Source organism: Zalophus californianus, unplaced genomic scaffold (assembly GCF_009762305.2).
Source record: "Zalophus californianus isolate mZalCal1 unplaced genomic scaffold, mZalCal1.pri.v2 scaffold_45_ctg1, whole genome shotgun sequence".
Classification (NCBI taxonomy): domain Eukaryota; kingdom Metazoa; phylum Chordata; class Mammalia; order Carnivora; family Otariidae; genus Zalophus; species Zalophus californianus.
Genome location: NW_023365543.1, coordinates 15,808 through 35,380, shown reverse-complemented (window position 1 = coordinate 35,380; position 19,573 = coordinate 15,808). Strand labels below are relative to the sequence as shown.

Below are 19,573 nucleotides of genomic sequence, written 5' to 3'. Positions count from 1 at the left end.
GGTGCTCAGAGCATGGACAGAATGGGAGCTTAAGGGAAGGAGCCTGAACCAGCCCTGTGCACAACAGTCACAACACATAGCACACTCAGAAAACAATAAAACCGGCATCAACACTTTTGCATACATTTTGTTGAAATTTACAGAAATCACCAAGACAACCCCAGATTGGCAGCATTGTAGATTCCTAGAAAGCTCGTATGTCCAAGGCCTACTTGTCTAAATACTGAGACATGAATTTTTGTTTTCCTAAACACTTTCCTTGCCATGAATTCCTGCCAACATCATAATGCGAAACCAGCAGCGACAGATGGGCATTTTGGATGGATCCAATACAAAGTGTCCCTGTGACTGCTTAGGATACCTGCATCAATGGACAAGAGGTTCCTGCATTTGGGGGGGGATTAAGAAAGGGGCCTCTAGAAGTACCACAGTGAAACAGAGAACATTGCTAACGGAAGATTTTGTGGGTGGCTGAATGGGTAAAATAGGTACGTTTAGCACTTTCTAGATTTGCCTAGATCTGAGATCACGAGATGTCACCATTGAATTAAAGCCCATGATTCTTCAGAGTTACCTGGGGCATATCCGGTCTTGGTCTTCCTCCAAAAGATCATTATGATTTTCTACAAACAAATACAGACAGGTCCAGTCACATTAAACAGAACATTTGTACGTTAAAATTAAGTATCCAATACAACTAGTGCATGGGCATAATTATCCTTAGTGGGGCAGCAGGATATTGTGAGAGAAATCCTCCTGGAGGCCTCACGTAGTACCTTGGGATTGTGCCTTGGTTTGCTTTCCTATACCATTGGGCATGAGCTCCCTAATGTGATAGAGCCACATCTCAAGTGTCTGTGTACAGAGTGAAACATCTGTTTTACCACAGATTCTGGGGAACAGCTTACCTGCATTCTAAAACCTTACTGCAACAATCTCTCATTCCCTTATAGCTATGAGATGCTCTAGGTGTGAGGGTTTAAGGGAATTTAGACACAAAGACCAGGCTGACGGATGGAATCTGCAAACCCTCACAGCAAAAGGAATCTATTATGTACAGTCCTTTGGGCTACACAGACATATGAGCCATGCATGGGGAGGGGCGATGCCCAGGCTCAGCTTGGCTTCGAGGAAACATACAAGGAGGCTGATGGTAGAAGCGTTGATGTGCAATACTCCGACGATGACTCAGTGTAGACAGACAACACAGAGGATACAGACACTGGGGATCGGTGCAGTGAAAGCAGGGAAATGACAAATCCAAAGATACAGGTAAGGCTGACAACATCTTTGGACAGGCACAAAAATTCAAGGGATGTTTTTCAGGGTCTACAATGGAGAGCAGTGCAGATAAGGAGAGGCATTTAAAGGAAATCAGGAACAAAGACAGACACCTCTGCATATGCAGCTCAAGTGAGAGTGAGTTCGTCACATCTGCCTTGACTCCAATGTCCTAACTTCTGTCAGGAGCCGTAAGCATGGCCGGAGATGAGGAACAAACGGTAGGTCCCTGACTCACCTGATGTCTATGGTGAAAAGTCTATCCTGGGGCCTGACTCAGATCCCTATGTCTAGCGGGCTTCTACACAGCGATGACACATCTCAGCGGAACCAGAGGTTGGATACCAAAAATAGCGGGGCAACTTGGGAGGCCAGTTGGAGCTTTATCACATGGACAGTGGAGGACTCACGAGCTGCTTCCAGAGGAGAACAGATGTCCAGATTTTGGAAAGAGTTAATGTCAGCCCTCCTAGAATTCCCGTGGGGGTCAGACAGGCCAGGAAATGCTGAGGAAATCATATAGCATTCATCCAGTGAGTCCCATGGGTTGTCCTGCTCTTCCACCACTGGCAGCTCCCTGCTGAACCTGGTAGGGTGGGGAGATCTGAACATTAAGACAAGAAAGGTGGACCTCCCACCATCCTAACCGTTTTGATGGGACAGCTGGGAATTACACTCATAACAAAGGGGCACACCAATTTTTGACAGCAACAACTCTGCTCCTGTTTCAGGCGGCAGTGTGGTGCTGTGGGGTCAGTAGATATAGAGAACGGAAGGTGCTCAGGGCAGTGACCACAGAACTAAGCTTCTGAGCAACAACCTGAACTAGTGTGGAAAGGAAGTCATGACTCACAGCCTGCATGGATAATCCTAAAGGTGACTTCAACACATTTACGTAAATGTTGTTGATACTACCTTCACTGACCAAGTGAACACGGGTGTTAAAAGGCATCTTCAAAATGGAGACATCTTGTGTCTTCAGTGTCTCTTTCTCTAACTACTGTGACAGGAGGTGTTCTTTTCCTATCATATATCCTCAATGTGGTAACACCAAAGAGTTAGAGGCACATATGCCTCTCACTCTGGTTTTACCAAAAAGAGAAGAGGGGAATGCGGAGAATCCCTGTGAAGGATTAGTTCACAAAGTTCAACTGACTGCAGGTTATTGAAATGGAGGGGTCAATAAAAGGAACGTAACCGTGTTACACGGTGAAGACATACATCAAAGTTAAAAGAGATACTTTGTAATTGGAGAATGGATGCAATAGATATGTTCGGCCATTTCTATTTTTTCCTTGAAATGCAATCCTTCAGTTTAACCACTGAAATAACAACCCATGATTCATCAGAGTTACCTGGGGCATGCCTGGTCCTGGTCTTCTTCCTCCTCATGGTGGAATTGATTTTCTGTAATTATATAGAGACAGGGCTGGTCATGAATGAGATCCTTCTCGGTACGTTAATAATCCAGGGTCTCATGTTACCCACACACTCAGATACGTTCAATGTGAGAACAGGTTTAGTCAGAGGAATATGTCAGGGTGCCTCCGATATTGTCATGTGATAACTGGCTTGATTTCCCGGCCTGAGCCATTTGGAAAAATTTATTCTATCTAGGAGATTAACATCACAGTCTCCCCTGTCTTCTGTGCAAGCACTTGAACTTCTCTCTTTGACACAGATTCTGGGGAGCCAGCCTCCCTGAATTCTAAAAGGATCGCTGCAGCATTCACCCTTCTCTCGTCAGATAGCCTGGTTGTTGAAGGCTCAGTGAAATTTGTACACTGAGACTGAACAGATGGAATGCAACTACAGACACTGAAATTCAAGTGAGTCTTTGGTGCTATTCAGAACATTGGCCTGATTCATGTGGTGGGAGAATGCCAAGGCACAGCTCTGCTTCTGGAAACACACAATCAAGCTATCAGTAGAGACACTTAGGGTGGGTTTTCAGACAACTGTTTAGGAAGACAAGCCAACCTAAAGGAGACAGAGAATGGGGCTAAGAACAGCAAAACCACTTAACCCTGGACAAGAATGCCAAGTGACTGCGGCAGGCACAGATTCTTAACGGACCCACCTCCGAGATGAAACATAGAGCTTATTAGAGGTGAAAAGAGACATTTCATCCAAATTAGGTCTGACAGACAGGTTTTATGGTCGTGTTGCTGAGGTGAGTTGAGCTTGTCGTGCCTGCCTTGGCCCAACAACGAAGCGACAGAGAAATCAAGGTAACATGGGCATGCCCTGGGACTAAGAAGAGAGCAAATGTGCCTCGCCCACCTGATGTCTGTGCTTAAAACTCAATCCTAGAGCCCAGTTCAGATCAGTTTGTCTCTACAGGGCCTGCCCACAGGGATGACCTCTCTCGGCACAGCAGAGGTCTGGGGTACAAAGAAGAGGAGATCTTTGTGGGTGTCCAGGTGGAGCTTGATCACCTGGACAATGGAGTACTCACTGGTCACTTCCAGAGAGGAACAGACTTCCAGTTCCTCAGGTAGGAAGATGGCGGCGCTCCTGTAAGGCCAGTAGGAGTCAGACAGGTCGGGAAGAACTGAGTATGTCAAGTAGTGTTCATCCTGAGAGTCCCTTGAGACGTCCTGCTGTACCACCTCTACCAGCTGTCTGCTGAGCCTGCAGGGTAGGGACAAGTGAAGATTAACCTAAGAGGGATCTGAAGTCATATGTCCTGTCAGGCTTTGATGCAAGGCGGAAAGGAGTGGTCAAGAAAGCAAAGAGGGGAAGGACCCATTAAAAAGAGAAACGATTCTTGTTTTTGTGGGACACATCGTGTTTCTCACAGGGGCAGCTGTTCGAAAGGAAAATAAGTGCTCGTGCACGGGCCAAATAGCAAGCTTCTGACGAAAGAGACTGAATTATCTCTGTGCCGTCCACTTATGACTCATAACACACAGAGTCCCACAATGGTGGCCTTCCCCCTTCCATGCAAATGGCATTGAGTTCTGCATGTAGTGGCCAAGCACGGGCAGCTCTGGGGGCAGTGGACTGTCACAGAAATCTCATGCCAGGAAGCCCTCTTTCTCTCAACCTTGTGGCATGATAGAACATGTTTGTCTACTTGCTATGATATTTTAATGTTATGAACACATGTCAACATGCGAAATCTAAAGACAAGAGAACAGATGTGCATGGCTCTCTAAAGCACACAGGAATGAGCAAGCACCGTGGTCCCTGTGACATATTCGTTCACCCGGGTCAGCGGACTGTGGGTTACTCAACTCGAGAAGTCATTAAGAAATGGGAAGCAATCCCAGTACAACAGTGAAGACAGAGAACATTGTGAAAGTGGTAATTTGTCCTTGACCGCATGGATAATACTGTGCTCGTCAGCACTTTCTGCTTCTCCCCGGGTGCCACTTTTGAATCCCCAGCCCCCGAGTGTCCAGAGTTACCTGGGGGCAGCCGGCTCTTGTCTTCCCAGATCCTCCTGATCAGTTCGGTCTTCTGCAAATAATGAAGAGAAAGAATTACGTTAAGCACATTCCCCTTCACAGATGCCCACTCCTATATCCTGCATAGCACAGGACAGAAATATAAGCACAGCAATACCAGGCAACTGTGAGTGTAACCATCCAGGAGCGCTTAGGTAAGGCCTCGTAGGCAAAAATTGGGATGGTACTCTTGAGTCATTACACCAATATCCCTGATAAAACAAGCCATCCTCATAGCATCCTAAATCTTGAGTCTAGGCAAACAAACCGATTCTGTTTCTCAGAGATCCTGGGGGAACTCCCTGGCTGCTTCCTAGACAGTTGCTGCAATATTGAGGCTTTTTCCATCTGAAATTCCAACAGGTGAATGGTTTAGAGGAATCAGCCATGCAGATTAAACCAATGAATGGATTCTACACGCCATCAAATCAGAACAATCTTGAAAGCTACAAAGAAACAGGGGCCATTCATGGGGTAGGGAAGTTTCAGGACCCTGCATTGCTCCAGAGAAACATACACTGTCCCATAGCAGTGGTCCAGTTCGGGTTCTCAGCTGACTTGAGATGAGATAAGACAAATGAAGACATAGACGAAGTGAAGAGCGTGAACCAGGGGAGTGCCATCTCCAGAGATATAGAAAAGGCTGCCAACAGCCTTGGCAGGCATCCAAATTCAGGGGCATGTTTCAAGAATGGAAATTAGAGCCTTGCAAGAGAGGACACGAGCTGAATTCATAATTAGGAGGTCTGGCAGTGACCTCGTGGGCCTGGGCTGGAGAGGTGTATGAGTCTGGCAGGGTGTGAGGAACAAGGAATATGGACACCACCTGGAGGACCACGTGGAGTTATAGCCCCTTTGGAATGGGAGCATTCATAGGCCATATCCAGAGTAGACCCAAATTCAGGTTCATCAAACAGGAATTTGCCATCACGGTAAGAGTGGCCGCTGTCACGCCTTTCTTGCACAGTTGAAGGAGCCAAAACACATTCATCCACTGTGTCCTGTAGGAATTCCTTCTTTTCAACATCCTGGGGCTCCATGCTATGCCGAGGGAGACAACAATGATAGAAGATCAAACCAGGAGGATCAGACACCATGGCTTCCTAGCTGGTGTTGATGGGTGTGATAGCGAGTGGTCCCAGAAAGCAATGTGGCTCTCCCCTTGGAGGGAAAAAACTATCCCCCTATATAAGGAGCAGAGTGTGGCCTCCGATATGAGGAGCAGTGGGAGACAGAGCAGGAGATATTCTGTGCACTGGCCTCATAACCAGGTGACGGAGGAGGAGACTAAAACATCCCTCTCATACTCATGTCATACTTATGACTCCCAGCACACAGAGGTTATCAAAACAAGTGGCTTCAACCCTTCTGCATACATTGCATTGACTTGTACATGCAGTGTCCAAGGGACTAAATATCCTGAGGCCTTACTGCCTCTCAGACATTCTGACTCCAAGGAATATTTTCTCAATATTTTGATGGGACATGCATTTATTCTTCAGTTTCCTCTCTTGCTATCCAAAATCCTCCAACATGATGATGTCAAACAGACACAAAGTTAATACGCATCTCACTTTGATTTTAACCACACAGGAGACAAGAGCTGATTACCGGAATCCCTGGCTTTGGTCAATTCATGTGTGTCCACTCTCTGTAGGTTATTCAACATGAAAGGGAGTAAGAAAGTGACACCTACACAACTACCACATGAAAATAGATGACATGGTTAAAGGGCATATTCTGCTATTGACTGAATGGATGGAATAGTTCTAGGCAGCACTTTCTCTCTATCCCCGATGTGAGGTCTCCAGAGGTCACCAGGAAAATTCGTAGTCCACAGTCTTCACACTTACCTGGGGCACATTGGCTGTTGTCCATTTCCTTCCCTTCGATCATCTTGACTTTCTGAAAATCAGTTCCAAGACAGCAGGTGACACTAAGGAAATCACACTTCCCATATTACCAACACAGTGACCACCCACACTGCAAGGACATTAAGATTCTCAGGGCAAGACCCTAGTGTTCTGGCAGGGATATTCCAGGATGGCCAAGGTTAAGTCTTACGAGCAGTGCACAGGACTGCTCCCTGACCTGTTGCAGAAATTCACTTTCTTCTCCCCCACAAATTATCCCAATATCCTCCTCTGATGGGAGTCTGTAAAAAGAGTTCCGAATATATTTTCCCAGAGGTCCTGCGGAGGAGTCCAAGCACTTTCTTGAAGTGTTGCTGCAAAATGGGGTTATTCCATGACATACCATGGCTCTTGATGCTTCCCAGGAATTTATTCTTGAAACTAGACTAATGAATCAACTGTAGAAAACCTAAAATCAAAAAGAATCTTTGAAAAAAGAAAAAGAAGAAGATAGCCGGAGAGGAAGAATGAAGGGGAGTAAGTCAGAGGGGGAGACGAACCAGGAGAGATGATGGACTCTGAAAAACAAACTGAGGTTTCTGGAGGGGAGGAGGGTGGGGGGATGGGTTAGCCTGGTGATGGGTATTAAAGAGGGCACATTCTGCATGGAGCACTGGGTGTTATGAACAAACAATGAATCATGGAACAGTACACCAAAACAAATTATGTAATATATGGTGATTAACATAACAATAAAAAATTAAAAAAAAAAAGAATCTTTGGTGTTCTACCGACACAAAAGCCATTTGGGTCTGAGTGATGCCAGAGCCCAGCTTGGCTTCATAGGAACATCCAGGCAAGGTAATGACACAGTTGTTTTCAGATGACCACTTGGCTAAGTTGAACCCACATAGAGAAGATTGTGCCTGGGCCTGAGAGCAGTGAAACCAGGGAAAGCACCTTTCCTGATAGGCAGGTATGTGAGCCAACAACATTGGACAGGTCTAGGCCCTCGAGAGATATTGATCCTAAAAAGAAAGTGTCATTGCATGGAACAAGAGACAGTTGATCCACGTAGGGTATCTGACAAGACTTTGTGGATGTCCTACTGAGGTGGGTAGAGCTTGTCACCCATGACATAGGTTCAATGGCCTGACACGGGGGCCGGGTTGACAGAGGCATGGCCGCTGCCTAGGATGGTTGAAGGCTCCCTGACCCACCTGATGTCTGTGTCTCCACATCCATTATGTCCTGATTTAAAGCAAAGTGTGTCTGTAACGCCCGTGTATAGAGATGACCTTCCTCAGTGTAGACAAGGTGTGCAGAACAAACAACATGGACACTACCTGGGGGACCACGTGACGTTTCATCCCCTTGGGTGTGGGAGCATTCACAGGCTAAATCCAGAGCAGAGCCGAATTCCTGTTCATCTAATGGGAATTCGCCAGCACTGTAGGACTGGTCGTTGTCACACCCTTCTTGCAGAGTTGAAGGAGTCAAAACACACTCATCCACTGTGTCCTGTAGGACTTCCTTCTTTTCAACTTGCTGCTGCTCCATGCTGTGCCGGGTAGGACAGGAATGACAGGAGATCAAACCAGGAGGATCAGACACTGTGGCTTCCTAGCTGGTTGGATTGGAGTTATATGGAGTGGTCACAAGAGGCACAGGGCACCGGCTGGAGAGGGAACAAGCACACCAACCTACAAGAGGCAGAGTATGGCTGCCCGGGGCTGGGAGAGCAGCAGCTGATCCTCAGAGCACTGGCCACAGAAGCACTGACTAGGAATGAGACTCCACCCTCCCAGCAGGGTGCGGTCACAACGAGAAGCACAGTGGAGACCAGACCAGGGGCAACCACCACGGGCCTGAGTCAGGATGATTTTTACATAGATTGGTCAATTACTTACAGCTCTGGAGTACCTGCAGACTGCAGAAATGTGTGCCTTCTAGGCACTTTGTCATTAATAGTGTCACATGACACCCCAAGTTTTTGGAGTTTGGTTAGGTACTTCTCTTGGTTTTAATTTTGCTAGTTGTCTGTTTACCAATTCCTTGGTTAGTTACCGTCCTACCAAGGACCTTAGAGAACTGTGTAGGAAGTAGATATGCATCTCCTCCCGGTGTCCATTTACAGGAAAGAATGGGTATTTTTGTCCCCACGGGGAATCCTAAGGCTGGTGAATTCATCTCGGTCTTACAACACCACAGAGACAACCGGCAACCAAGCCAAAACGGCCATATTTTGGGGACCATCTGCAGTTTTGCTTAACCTTGCATCTGACATCTGTCACTCTCTTGACCTCACTTACTTTACTTTCTGAGACCCTGTCCATTTTGACCCACACATTATTGGTTCCAGAATTTTCATTGTCACCTGGGAGTGAGGGTTCCTTGTTCTTCTTCATCCTCCTCATCCTCATAATTTTCTGCAAATAAATTCAGAAATGTCCCATCAGCTATTTCCCACATCACCACTATAAACACAGTGGCTTCTATGTCCCTGGAGACCTAAGGGTCTATGCATGACTAGGTATTCTACTGAGTTTAGGGCACTGTCTTTAAGAACTGCTGTGGCATGGATTTCTGATGCGTCAGGCAGTGTGTCTCTGATTCTGAGGATCAGCATCACTGAACCTGGGCAACAGGTTCTACCGGCTCTTGTTGTCCATATCAGGGAATGCTTGTCAGCTTCATTTCTGCACCGTGTCTTGCAGAGTGCCACAGGTCCCACCACAGCCACAGACTCTCTGTGGGTTCACAGCTCTCACATAGAGCCGCCTCCTTGCCCTCACGACAGGACAACCACCCTGTCCCACATCCCTCCACCGGGGACTTCATGGGCCCCCACGTGGGCTTCAGTGTTATCAAGGGGACATCCATCTACAAAAAGCGGTCCCGTCTAAACAGCACTCCCACCTCCAAGTCCTACTGCATCAAGGACCTCATCCAACTCCACACAGTCAGGAGCATTATTTTTTCCTGACATGCATTCATGAATTTTCCCTATCTGATCACTACAGTATCAACAGGTTATTTGATATACTTTCCAGATGAGGAGACAGATATGGAGAAAGTAAAACTCACTTTCTCACCCACAATTAATACAGACCACGCTGACTCTGGGAACCTCCCACTTAGTGCAGGGATCCTTGCACACTAACAAGCATCCTCCTGTCACATTTTGCTCTCTGGCTCAAAGACTGGTGGAGGCTGCCTCCTGCTCCAAAGGCTGCATTCCCTCAGGGAGGAAGCAGACACGTGGAGCACTATTACCTCCACACTGTGCATTTCTGCTCTCTGTTACCACCTTCCACTCCTGGTTCTCTCATGGCCCCACTTGCGATGGGGAACCCAGGAGGGCTGCTGCACATGGCGTGAGGCCAGGCGGGGAGTCTCTTGTGAGCCCAGCGCCTTGGCGCAGCTCCGGGCATCAGGGCCGGTGGCCGCCTTACCTGGGCTGAGCTTTCGGGCAAGGCACTTGGCCAGCCTGCGCCCCTCAGCCAGTTGCTCTTGGAAGCCCTGCCCTTGGGAATGCTCAGGGTCATCATGGGTGAGGAGGTCCTCGAGGAGCTTATTGAGCAGTTGGGAAACGTCTTTCCCTTTCCGTAACTTCTGATACAAACGGGTCAGCTCTTTATCCTGGTCTTTAATGAGGGTATGACATAGCCTAAGGCAGGGCAGAGAGAAAATTTTAAAATGCAAAGAGTTGAACAACAGACAATAAGATCTTTCGTGATGATTTCTGGCAGAATTTCCCCAAAGGAGCCGTGAACCCCGCACATCCCTTACACCTTTTCCTTCTGTAAACAGAGCCAGGGGTTCTCCTAAGCACACGCCAGAGAGATGTCCCTTCAGCTGCTAACTTCGGGGACACCCGTTTCCCTGGAAAACTACACACAGCGCAGCGTGCAGTGAAAGGACACAGCGCCAGACGCAGAAGCGTGTCCAGTAGAGCTGGTGTGAACTGGTGAGCTCAGGAGAATGGCAGGCTCAAGCTGTGGTCAGCCAGGTCATGACTCTGTGAAAGGTAAGTGAGGTGGTGATCTCGCAACACTGTGAATGTGCTAAAAGCCACGAATTGTTCCCTTGAACTTGGGGACTTTGATATTTTTTTCCAAAGAGAGAGCGAGACTTTGAGTCATTGGAGTCCATCATTTACCAATCACTGTTGTCTTAGTTGTTTTAGAAATATTTGGGTCACGTGCCTGCCATGACGTGTCTGCCCTTTCCTGGCCCAGACTTGTTGCTGCCCCAAGTCAAAGATGCCCACAGCGTCCCTGCAGCCTCCCACATGGAGCCTTCCTTACCTGAGCTTCTCAGCCACCGTGTCTGCCTGCTTCCCCTTCTCAAACTGCACCTTCTCTCCCAGCACGGATTCGATGAGGTCAGTGGACTCTTCACACTCTGAGAAACAGAGACGCCTGCCTCAGGGGAAAGCTGGACATGCTGCTGTGCTCGCTGCCTTCAAGGGATGAGGCAGGGTCCATCCTAGGACAACTGGAACCCCGGCCACCTGGCTCTGCGCTGGGAGCTCCACATCGCATTCCTCAGCCTCCCAACTACAGGGCAGTCGATTACTCCCTGTTTCAGAGCCCAGGAAAGAACAGCCCCAAGGCACAGAGAGGAACTGGACACGGTGATGAACTGGTATTTGGTAGAGTCAGAATTCGGGTTCCCCTGATCATGGTCACTCTAGCAAGCCTTGGAGACTCCTAAGTGAAACACTAAGCAGGGACATGAGGTAAGGCCCCCAGGGCTACTGGACTGATGGGTCCCCTGAGCTGGGATTTCTATACTGAACAAGTATCTCAAAGGTAAAAATTCATCCGGTTACACTTGGGGAAACCACAATGCATAAAACCAGAAGCACCGGAGAGGAATATGGCCCAATCCTAATACAGTTTGTGTTATGAGAAGCAGTAGAATGATGAACAGAGTTACACAGTTCCAGGTTCTGCTCTTAGAGCGTTACAAGAAATTACTCAGTATTCATTCTGACTCAGAGAAGTAGGTCCCACAACAACAACAGTTTAACAAGGCGGAAACTGAAGCACAGGACGTTGGGCACCATGGATTTAGCCCAGGCTGACTGACCTACAACCCATGCTTTTCTCCCCTGTGCTGTGTCACCTCCACCCCACGCCTTCGGGTGATATCTGTTTGCATCATCTTCACAACTGGTTTACCATACTTATGTGATGATTTTCAGGAAAGTTGTAAACAACACTGCTTGTCCTTCCCTGAAAGCTCATCATCTCTTCCCTTTCCTAAAAAGCATGCCTCAGTTTTTTTTTTCTCGGCATCATTTGTTTTTAATTACTCCTCCCCTTGTTCTATTGAAAGCAAATTGTGAGAAAATGACAACAATGCGGGCTCAGAGTTGTCAGGATTCCTTCTTATCGCTCTGCTGTGCACGTGCCCCGTTCTCATGATCCTTCTGCCATCATAGGGCCCTCCTAATGAACAGGCAGCTGAGCTCCCCATTTCAGGCTGACTGTGGGGGAAGGCCTACCCCACACCCTGGTTTGGCTGGTTCCCAGGGCTGTGGTCTCCCCCACTCACCCTCCTTCTCACTTGGCCACATGTCTCCTGGCCCAGGCCTGGACCTGCTGGCCACCCTGCATGTCTCTAGGTCCCCAGCTCAGGGAGAGACCGTGATGTTCCCTGAAACACCCTCAGCCTTACCACTGGGTATCAAATGGCCTCCGTGGACTCAGGAAGCAGAGCCTGTGCACGGGTTCCCTCTCACAAGGGGAGTCACTGTGTGGATGGCGTCACTCACGGATACCACAGTTTCAGGGGGAAAGGAGACCCCACTTCCATCTCCTTGAAAGCAGGTAGTGTCACCTGCTACCCTCCCTCTTGTCCCCGGGTGTACCATCAGGATGTTACCCCAGTATAACTAGCTTGGTGCTTTACCAATGGGACCTCAGAGAAGCGGGACCTGAGAGAGTTCCTTAGTCCCTGACACTTAGGCCCGCAGTCATGCAGGATCTGATACAGCACAGAGACCATCCTGAGAGGACCAGGCGTTTCTGTGTCTGCACCAGGAAGCAGGAACTGGGATGTTAACTCTAACCCCACCCGACATGTCACTGTTAACCTATTTGTCTTCAGTTTTCCCATCCTCAGCAAACTGAGGATAAAATACCCACTTCTACTTTTCCCGGATTGTGGTCAGAATGAAATTTACGTGACATTGGAAGAGAGAAGACAGCATCTGGAGAGGTTTTTAGTTTCTCAGAAGGAATACAGACAGACATGTCTTTGGTGGCCATGACCTTGTAGGACTTACTGTATTTCTGCAGCTGGTTGGCCAGGGAGTAGGCAGTAGCTTTGGATATAAGGAATTTCTCCTTGAGGTCTCGGAAGTCCTGCTTGCTTTTTTCCAGCTGGGATTGAAGCTCCTGGTTGATTTCCAGGAGGCTGATTTCTGCCCCTGGATCAGACAGAGGGCCAAGAGGTGCTGCCATGGTGACGTGTGGCCGAGGAGGTAGAGCTGGGGACTGAGGAGAAGAAACCCAAACACAGGATGGTTAAAAACCAGTGAAATCAAGTAGGTTTCATCAGGACTGAGGGGTGAGGATACAGGAAGTCTTTACTTACTGTTGGGAACAATTTGAACAACACCCCACAGCACCTGAGATTCAGGAACCACAAAACCAAGGTTCAAGATGCCACAGCTGAGAGCCGAAGGCACTGCCCCTAGCTCACACTCCAACCGGAATGACAGAGGGAGCACTCAGAATGCCAGGTAACGGTCTGCACTTGAAATAACAGAATTGGAACGTCCGAGATGACATGGAACCTGGGGAGCTGCTGCCTTCCAGTTGCCGAGGCCGTGCTGATACACAAGACTGCCTGGTCCCCCCGAAGGTCCCCACTGATGGGAACCACCCCTCACTGGCCACTCTCAATTGTTGTCTACCCTTGTGCTGATACCACAGTTCCCATCTCTTTCTAAAAAATTATCTCAGCATGGTTCTGATTGTTCATTCTTGTGTGTGTATAAATCACCAAGGCAGAAATAGTTTCCCAAGTAGTTTAGTGTTTTGTTCATCTTCATTTATTTGAGAGAGAGAATGGGGGGTGGGTAGAGGGAGAGAGTGGGACAAGGCGCTCAATCTGACCATCCGTGAGATCATGACCCTAGCCTAAACCAAGAGTCAGATGCTCAACCAACTGAACCGCTCAGTCACCCCTCCCAACAGGTTTTCTTAGGGCTGTCATGAACTCATCCCACTTGCCTTTAAGGGCAAACAGATCTTAAGGCTTTTATAATAAGGGATAGATTCCAATGTCTTAGACTGTCATGATGTTCTTCCCTGTGTCTTTCTAGTGTTTTATTTTTTCCTCTGTGCATTAAAAACACAAGAGAAGCATGCTAGCACTTTCGTTATCTTTGCTTTGTATTTGACAAGTTAAATTTATTTGGATCTTCCTCCATTTACAATACATTCATAGGATGTATGTAGTAAAGGAAACTTTCTTTAACGCAAACACACACACACACACACACACACACACACACACACACACACACACAAACCAAAACACAGGAGAAAAACCAAAGTTAATTTATTCAATTCATTATGAAACTGTTTTCTATTCTAACTCTCTCAGTATTCTTCTTCCTGCATCTCTGTGTTATGTAGGCTTCTTTTCCCCTTATGTTCACATATATTTTCAATTTTCTTAGCTATATACCTAGGAGTGGAATTGCTAGGTCATATGGAACCCTATGTTTAACTTTTTGAGAAACTACCAAACTATTTTTCAAAGCAAAGCAACTACACCATTTGACATTCCCACCAGGAAGGTGTAAGAATTCCATTTCTCTACAATCTTCCCAAAACATGTATTGTCTTTTTTTTTTTAAGTCATACTAATGGGGGGAAGTGGGATCACACTGTGCTTTAGATTTGTATTTTCCTAATGACTAATGATATTGAGCACCTTCTCAAGTATTTGTTGTTAGATTGGTCTTATCCTTTAGAGAAAGTCAACTCAAACTCTTTGTCCCATTTTTAAATTGGCTGTCTTTTTACTGCTCAGTTGTAAGTGTTGTTTTTTAAATTTATTCTAGATAGCAGACCTCCATCAGATATACAATTTGCAAATTTCTCCCATTCCATGCATTGTCTTTTCACTTCCTTGATAGTGTCCTCTGAAACAAAAAGCTTTTAATTTTGATGAAATCCAGCTTATCTATTTATTCTCGGAGTTGCTTGTCCATTTAAGAAACTGGCTTCCAGCCCCAAATCATGAAGATTTCTAACTACATATTCCTTAAAACATGGCTTTTGAATGAGAACTTTTCTGGGTTGTAGTGGGGGTGGACATTATTTAATAATGGCTCTTGTGTGTTGATTGATATTTCTCTCAATTGATATTCATGTGCCTGTTTTCTCTCCTATGGAGCATGCCATAGCCTGTAACAGAGATTTTGGAAATGATATCTATCAATATTCTGGCTTTGATTCAGGGGAGAGTCCTGCTTATAGAGTTGGGCTGGTCTTAACCTCACTCACAGTTTCACAAATTGCTCAGGGCCTTTAGAGGTGAGTAGTTGCTTATCTTCCTGAGGACCACTTGTCCAGGAGTCCAGATCATTCTAGGTCTAGAATGGACTTTCTCAGACCCCTCCAGACCGAGAAGACTGCAGGAGTTGGACCCAGTCAAGACTTTCATCTCTGCTCTTAAAGTTGTGCAATATAAATGGGCTCCTGTCCAATCTTTTTGTTATATACATTATTTCTTTCTAGAAAAGGTGAATGGATATTTTAGAATAACTTGTCTGTTCTTTGCCAATTGTCTGTCTTTGCTTTTAAGTATGTGTAAAGGAGAATTCAAGGTCAGATATATTCTTCGCAAAAAGTACAGTTCATGTACTCTACTGGGTGATCATACTGAATCCTATGAACGATCTTATTACTCAGATGTTATCCTTTTCCTGATGAGGAAAAAAAAAACCTCAGAAAGATTACAAAGCTTCCCAAGGCCACGTATCTAGTGAAGAGAGGAGGGTGCATTAGATACCATTTCTGGGGGCACCATCCAACTCTTGATCTCAGTTCAGTCTTGATCTCAGGGTGGTGAATTGGAGCCCTGTGTCGGGGTCCACTTACAAAACAAAAAAAGAGAGAAACCAGTCTAGCAGATATCCCACTGGGTTTTCATATGCTTATTAATCATAACCATCTTCTTTTGGGATGGGCTTTTTAAAATATTTCTGCTCATTAATACAGTAGGTTGTTTCTCATTTTCTTTGTGATTTATAAGAGTTCTTGATATATTTTGGATGAGTGTTTTGTCAGATATATCTATTGAAAATAATCATTCCTGGTCTCTAAATGGCCTTTTCCTTTGTAAAGAATGTCTTATAGTATATAGAAGCTTTTATTTTTCATGAAGTACAATTTAATTGATTTTTTTATGGTGAGTGCTATTGTGTCTTGTTTTAGAAATGTTTGCCTATGCCAAGATTATGAAAATTTCCTATTTTTCATTTATGAGCTTTGTAATTTTTGGTTTCATATCTCCAATTAATTTCAGTATATGGTAGGAAGTGTTTGGTAATGATTACTTCTTTAAAAACAAGTCATCTTTTGCTCTAGTACCTTTTACTGAAAAGTCTTTCACTTCGTCAGTGAAGAATATTTATATATATATACACACATATATAATATCAAATAACTGCACATATGTGTGTATATTTTTGAATCTTTATTCTTTCACTCTGATATATTTATGTTTTCTCACACCATACTATGGTTTTTTTGATTACTGGAGCTTAGGAATGAGTTTTGAAATTAAGTGGAGTTGGTCCTCCATCTTAATGCTTCTTCAAGATTGTCATATCTTATGTAGGTTCATTGATTTTCAGATACATTTTATTTAATTTTTTAAAGGTTTCATTTATTTGACAGAAAGAGCCAGCACAAGCACAGGGAGCACAAGGAGGGGAAGTGGCAGGCTTCTTTATTTAATTTTAGAGAGAGTGACAAAGAGAGAGCAAGTGGGGGGAGGGAGAGAGGGAGAGAAATTGAAGCAGACTCCTCACTGAGTGCACAGCCAACTCTGGGCTTGATCCCACAACCCATGAGATCAGGACCTGAGTCAAAATCATGAGTTAGATGAGCTACCAACTGTGTTACCCAGGGGCTCCTAAAGATTTTTCTACTATGTTCTCTTCTAAAAGTTTTAACATTTTAAGGTTTCTATTTAGGCCCAAACTCTCTTTTAGGCTAATTTCTGGGTGGTGTGAGTTATGGATCCAATTTTATGTATTTATTTATTTTCATATGCACATACATATGTCATATCCATATTCATGTGTTGAAAAGATTATACTTTACCACTTGTTGAAAGATTATACTTTTTTTAAAGATTTATTTATTTATTTTGGGGTAGAGGGGCAGAGGGATAGAGAGAGAGACAGAAACCCAAGCAGACCCCCTGGTGAGCATGGAGCCAGATGTGGGGCTAGATCCAAGGACCCTGAGATCATGACCTGAGACAAAATCAAGAGTCTGACACTTCACAAGCTGAGCCACCCAGGTGCTCCAAAACGTTATACTTTTTACAATGCTTTGCTTCTCACATTTGTCAAAAATCTTTTCTCCATATAGGTATAGTTCATTTTTGGATTCTGTAATCTATTTCATTGATCTACTTATTTATCTGTCATATGTCAATACCAATCTGTTTTAATTACTCTAACTTCAGAATAGTTCTTCAAATCATGTACAGCTAGCCCTCAAACTTGGTTCTTTGTTTCACAAGTGTTTTGGCCATACTAGGTCATTTACATTTTCTATGAATTTTAAAAAAAACTGGTCACTTTCTATCAAAGATACAGGCTGAGATTTTGGGAGAGATTGATTGAATATATAGATCAAATGGGGAAAATTGATCTTTGAACAGTATTGAATCTTGTGACCCATGAATAAGGAATTTCTCTTCATTTTCTATGGCTTCATTCATTTCTCTGTGAAATATTTTGTGATTTTCAGTCAGATCTATCCCTCAGTATATCATGCTTCGTGCTCTTATAAATGATATCACTTTTCACATTTCAGTTAGGCATTGCAATCACATAAACACACCTGAGTTTTATATATTGATGTTATAACTTGATACAAACAAATGCATTTCAGATTCAAGCTAGATCTGGCAGTGACCATATCTTCGGAGATTTAGGTATTTGCCAGGTGAGAAGGACTTTTCTCAGCAGCCCAAGGAAAAGGAATAACCCAACCCATATCAAGTCCTGTGGCTGGGCAGATTGTACAGAGTCTAATGGACCAATGCATGTGAAATGTTGTGTATGTTCAGTAATAAACTTTCCTTGAGAGTCACCATTCAGTTGGTAAGGCTGCCAATTTATCTTGTGTTTAGCTGCAATACCACAGTTGCAAAATTTAGAGGCCAATGTTCTCTCTTATTATATAATTTAGTCTTCAATCATCTATTCTCAGCATGAGGTACTGCCAGAAGCTTTGGATCGCTGTGCAATGAAATATCCATCAAATACCATGACTTTGTGCCCAAGTCTGATTCATCTTATTTCTGTTTGATCTATTATAAAATGACACCGACAGCATTTAAACAATTAATAGTGGCAGGCTGAGGGAGTTTGGTTGTCTGACTCAGTTGCCTTAGGAGACAATAGCTCCGACTCCAAATCGGAAGTAGGTGTCCACTCCCATCAGACTGTAAGCCTCGGGTCCTGATTCTGCAACAGAATCTGTAGTCCTTTGTGTCAGCTTCATTCCACCAAGGAAGAGTAAAAGATCGTTGGTTTAAGTAATGATTAAGTAATGCAGCATATTTACATTACCTCTTTAGGCACTGAACTTAACATCCTATCAGGTAAAGCTTGCTCACCTGTGTGACTCACAAGGTCACATTCCCAGTGGCTCAGGTGACATGTCTCAAAAAACCAATGCATCCATTCAGTATTAGGTGTCTCTCCTAAAGTTCACCATTTACGGGTTAAAACGTGGCTCAGAAACAGCATTAAATGTGTTTGATTTATGTTTGTCTAATGGTTTCCTACAGTCCATTTACCCAAATGACTTTCCGGCCAGTTTTTGTTTCCCAATGCTATGCTTATTTGACAGGATCCCACAAGTCAATATAAACATAGATTTATTCCAATTTGTTTATAACCCACCAATCATTGTGTACATGACATATAATTCTATACATTCCTTCTTTTACCTGTTTACTTTTACATGTTGAGATGACGTTACTCACCTTTTCCATTGACATCCTGAATTACAATTCTGCTCTCTGTTTAAAAAAAAAGCTGCTTTACCTTATTATTCATCAAAGTCATCATATAGGATGTGTTTAAATCTGCATATTTGTGAGCATCATTATTTTTTAAAGATTTTATTTATTTTAGAAAGAGTAGTGCAAGCTGGGAGAACAGAGGGGGAGGAAGAGGGAGAAAGAATCTGAAGTAGACTCTGCTGAGCATGGAGTGGAACATGGGTCTTGGACCCAGTACCACGAGATCATGACCTGAGCTGAAACCAAGAGTCAGACGCTTAACTGACTGAGCCACTCAGGCACCCCTTGGTGTTTCTAAGAATAGAAAAGTCATTTTTGGCTCAAGCCAATAGTGGATAATCTGTGAAAGAATGATTGCGGATCATGGACTAAATATTTAGTGTCCATTGAATCCAAAATTTTGCTAGACATGTTTTCCCAAGATTGTGTAATATTACTATGAGCCAGCTCGCCTGCAACTTCCAAAGCCCCAAACCTTTTTCTCCATGACCTAGGGGATACTGTCACAAACTCAACCCAGCCCAATGGGCCATGATTCAAGTGATTTGTGTTATTGCGTGACTCAACAGGCAGAGCAACTTCCCAGCTTATTATGTATATTAAGGGCCTCCTATTTCTGTATCACCAATGGAAGTAAGGGGTATTCTTTGTTATTTGGCATCTAGAGCCATGATTAGGGTCAAG

The 19,573-nt window shown here is 44.8% G+C and overlaps 1 protein-coding gene across 3 annotated transcripts; it reads right to left on the bottom strand.

Annotated features, from left to right (window-relative positions):
- Positions 1-48: 48 nt before the first annotated feature.
- LOC113908483 (putative neuroblastoma breakpoint family member 5) lies at positions 49-15,714 on the bottom strand. Of its 3 annotated transcripts, none has more exons than XM_035725994.1 (13): positions 15,584-15,714; positions 12,885-13,098; positions 10,897-10,993; positions 10,042-10,256; positions 8,964-9,015; positions 7,933-8,147; positions 6,587-6,638; positions 5,560-5,774; positions 4,695-4,746; positions 3,740-3,915; positions 2,637-2,688; positions 1,692-1,867; positions 51-623 (listed from the first exon to the last, which is right to left on the bottom strand). In XM_035725994.1, exons 2-13 carry the CDS (start codon positions 13,060-13,062, stop codon positions 571-573), a joined length of 1,533 nt encoding a protein of 510 aa, XP_035581887.1. In that variant the 5' UTR covers positions 13,063-13,098; positions 15,584-15,714; the 3' UTR covers positions 51-570. The 3 variants fall into 3 exon arrangements, with proteins under 3 accessions (XP_035581888.1, XP_035581887.1, XP_035581886.1); XM_035725993.1 differs by lacking the exon at positions 15,584-15,714 and adding an exon at positions 13,196-13,546 and having other exon boundaries at positions 12,885-13,095; XM_035725995.1 differs by lacking the exons at positions 5,560-5,774; positions 6,587-6,638; positions 15,584-15,714 and adding an exon at positions 13,196-13,549 and having other exon boundaries at positions 49-623; positions 12,885-13,095.
- Between the last annotated feature and the right edge of the window lie 3,859 nt (positions 15,715-19,573).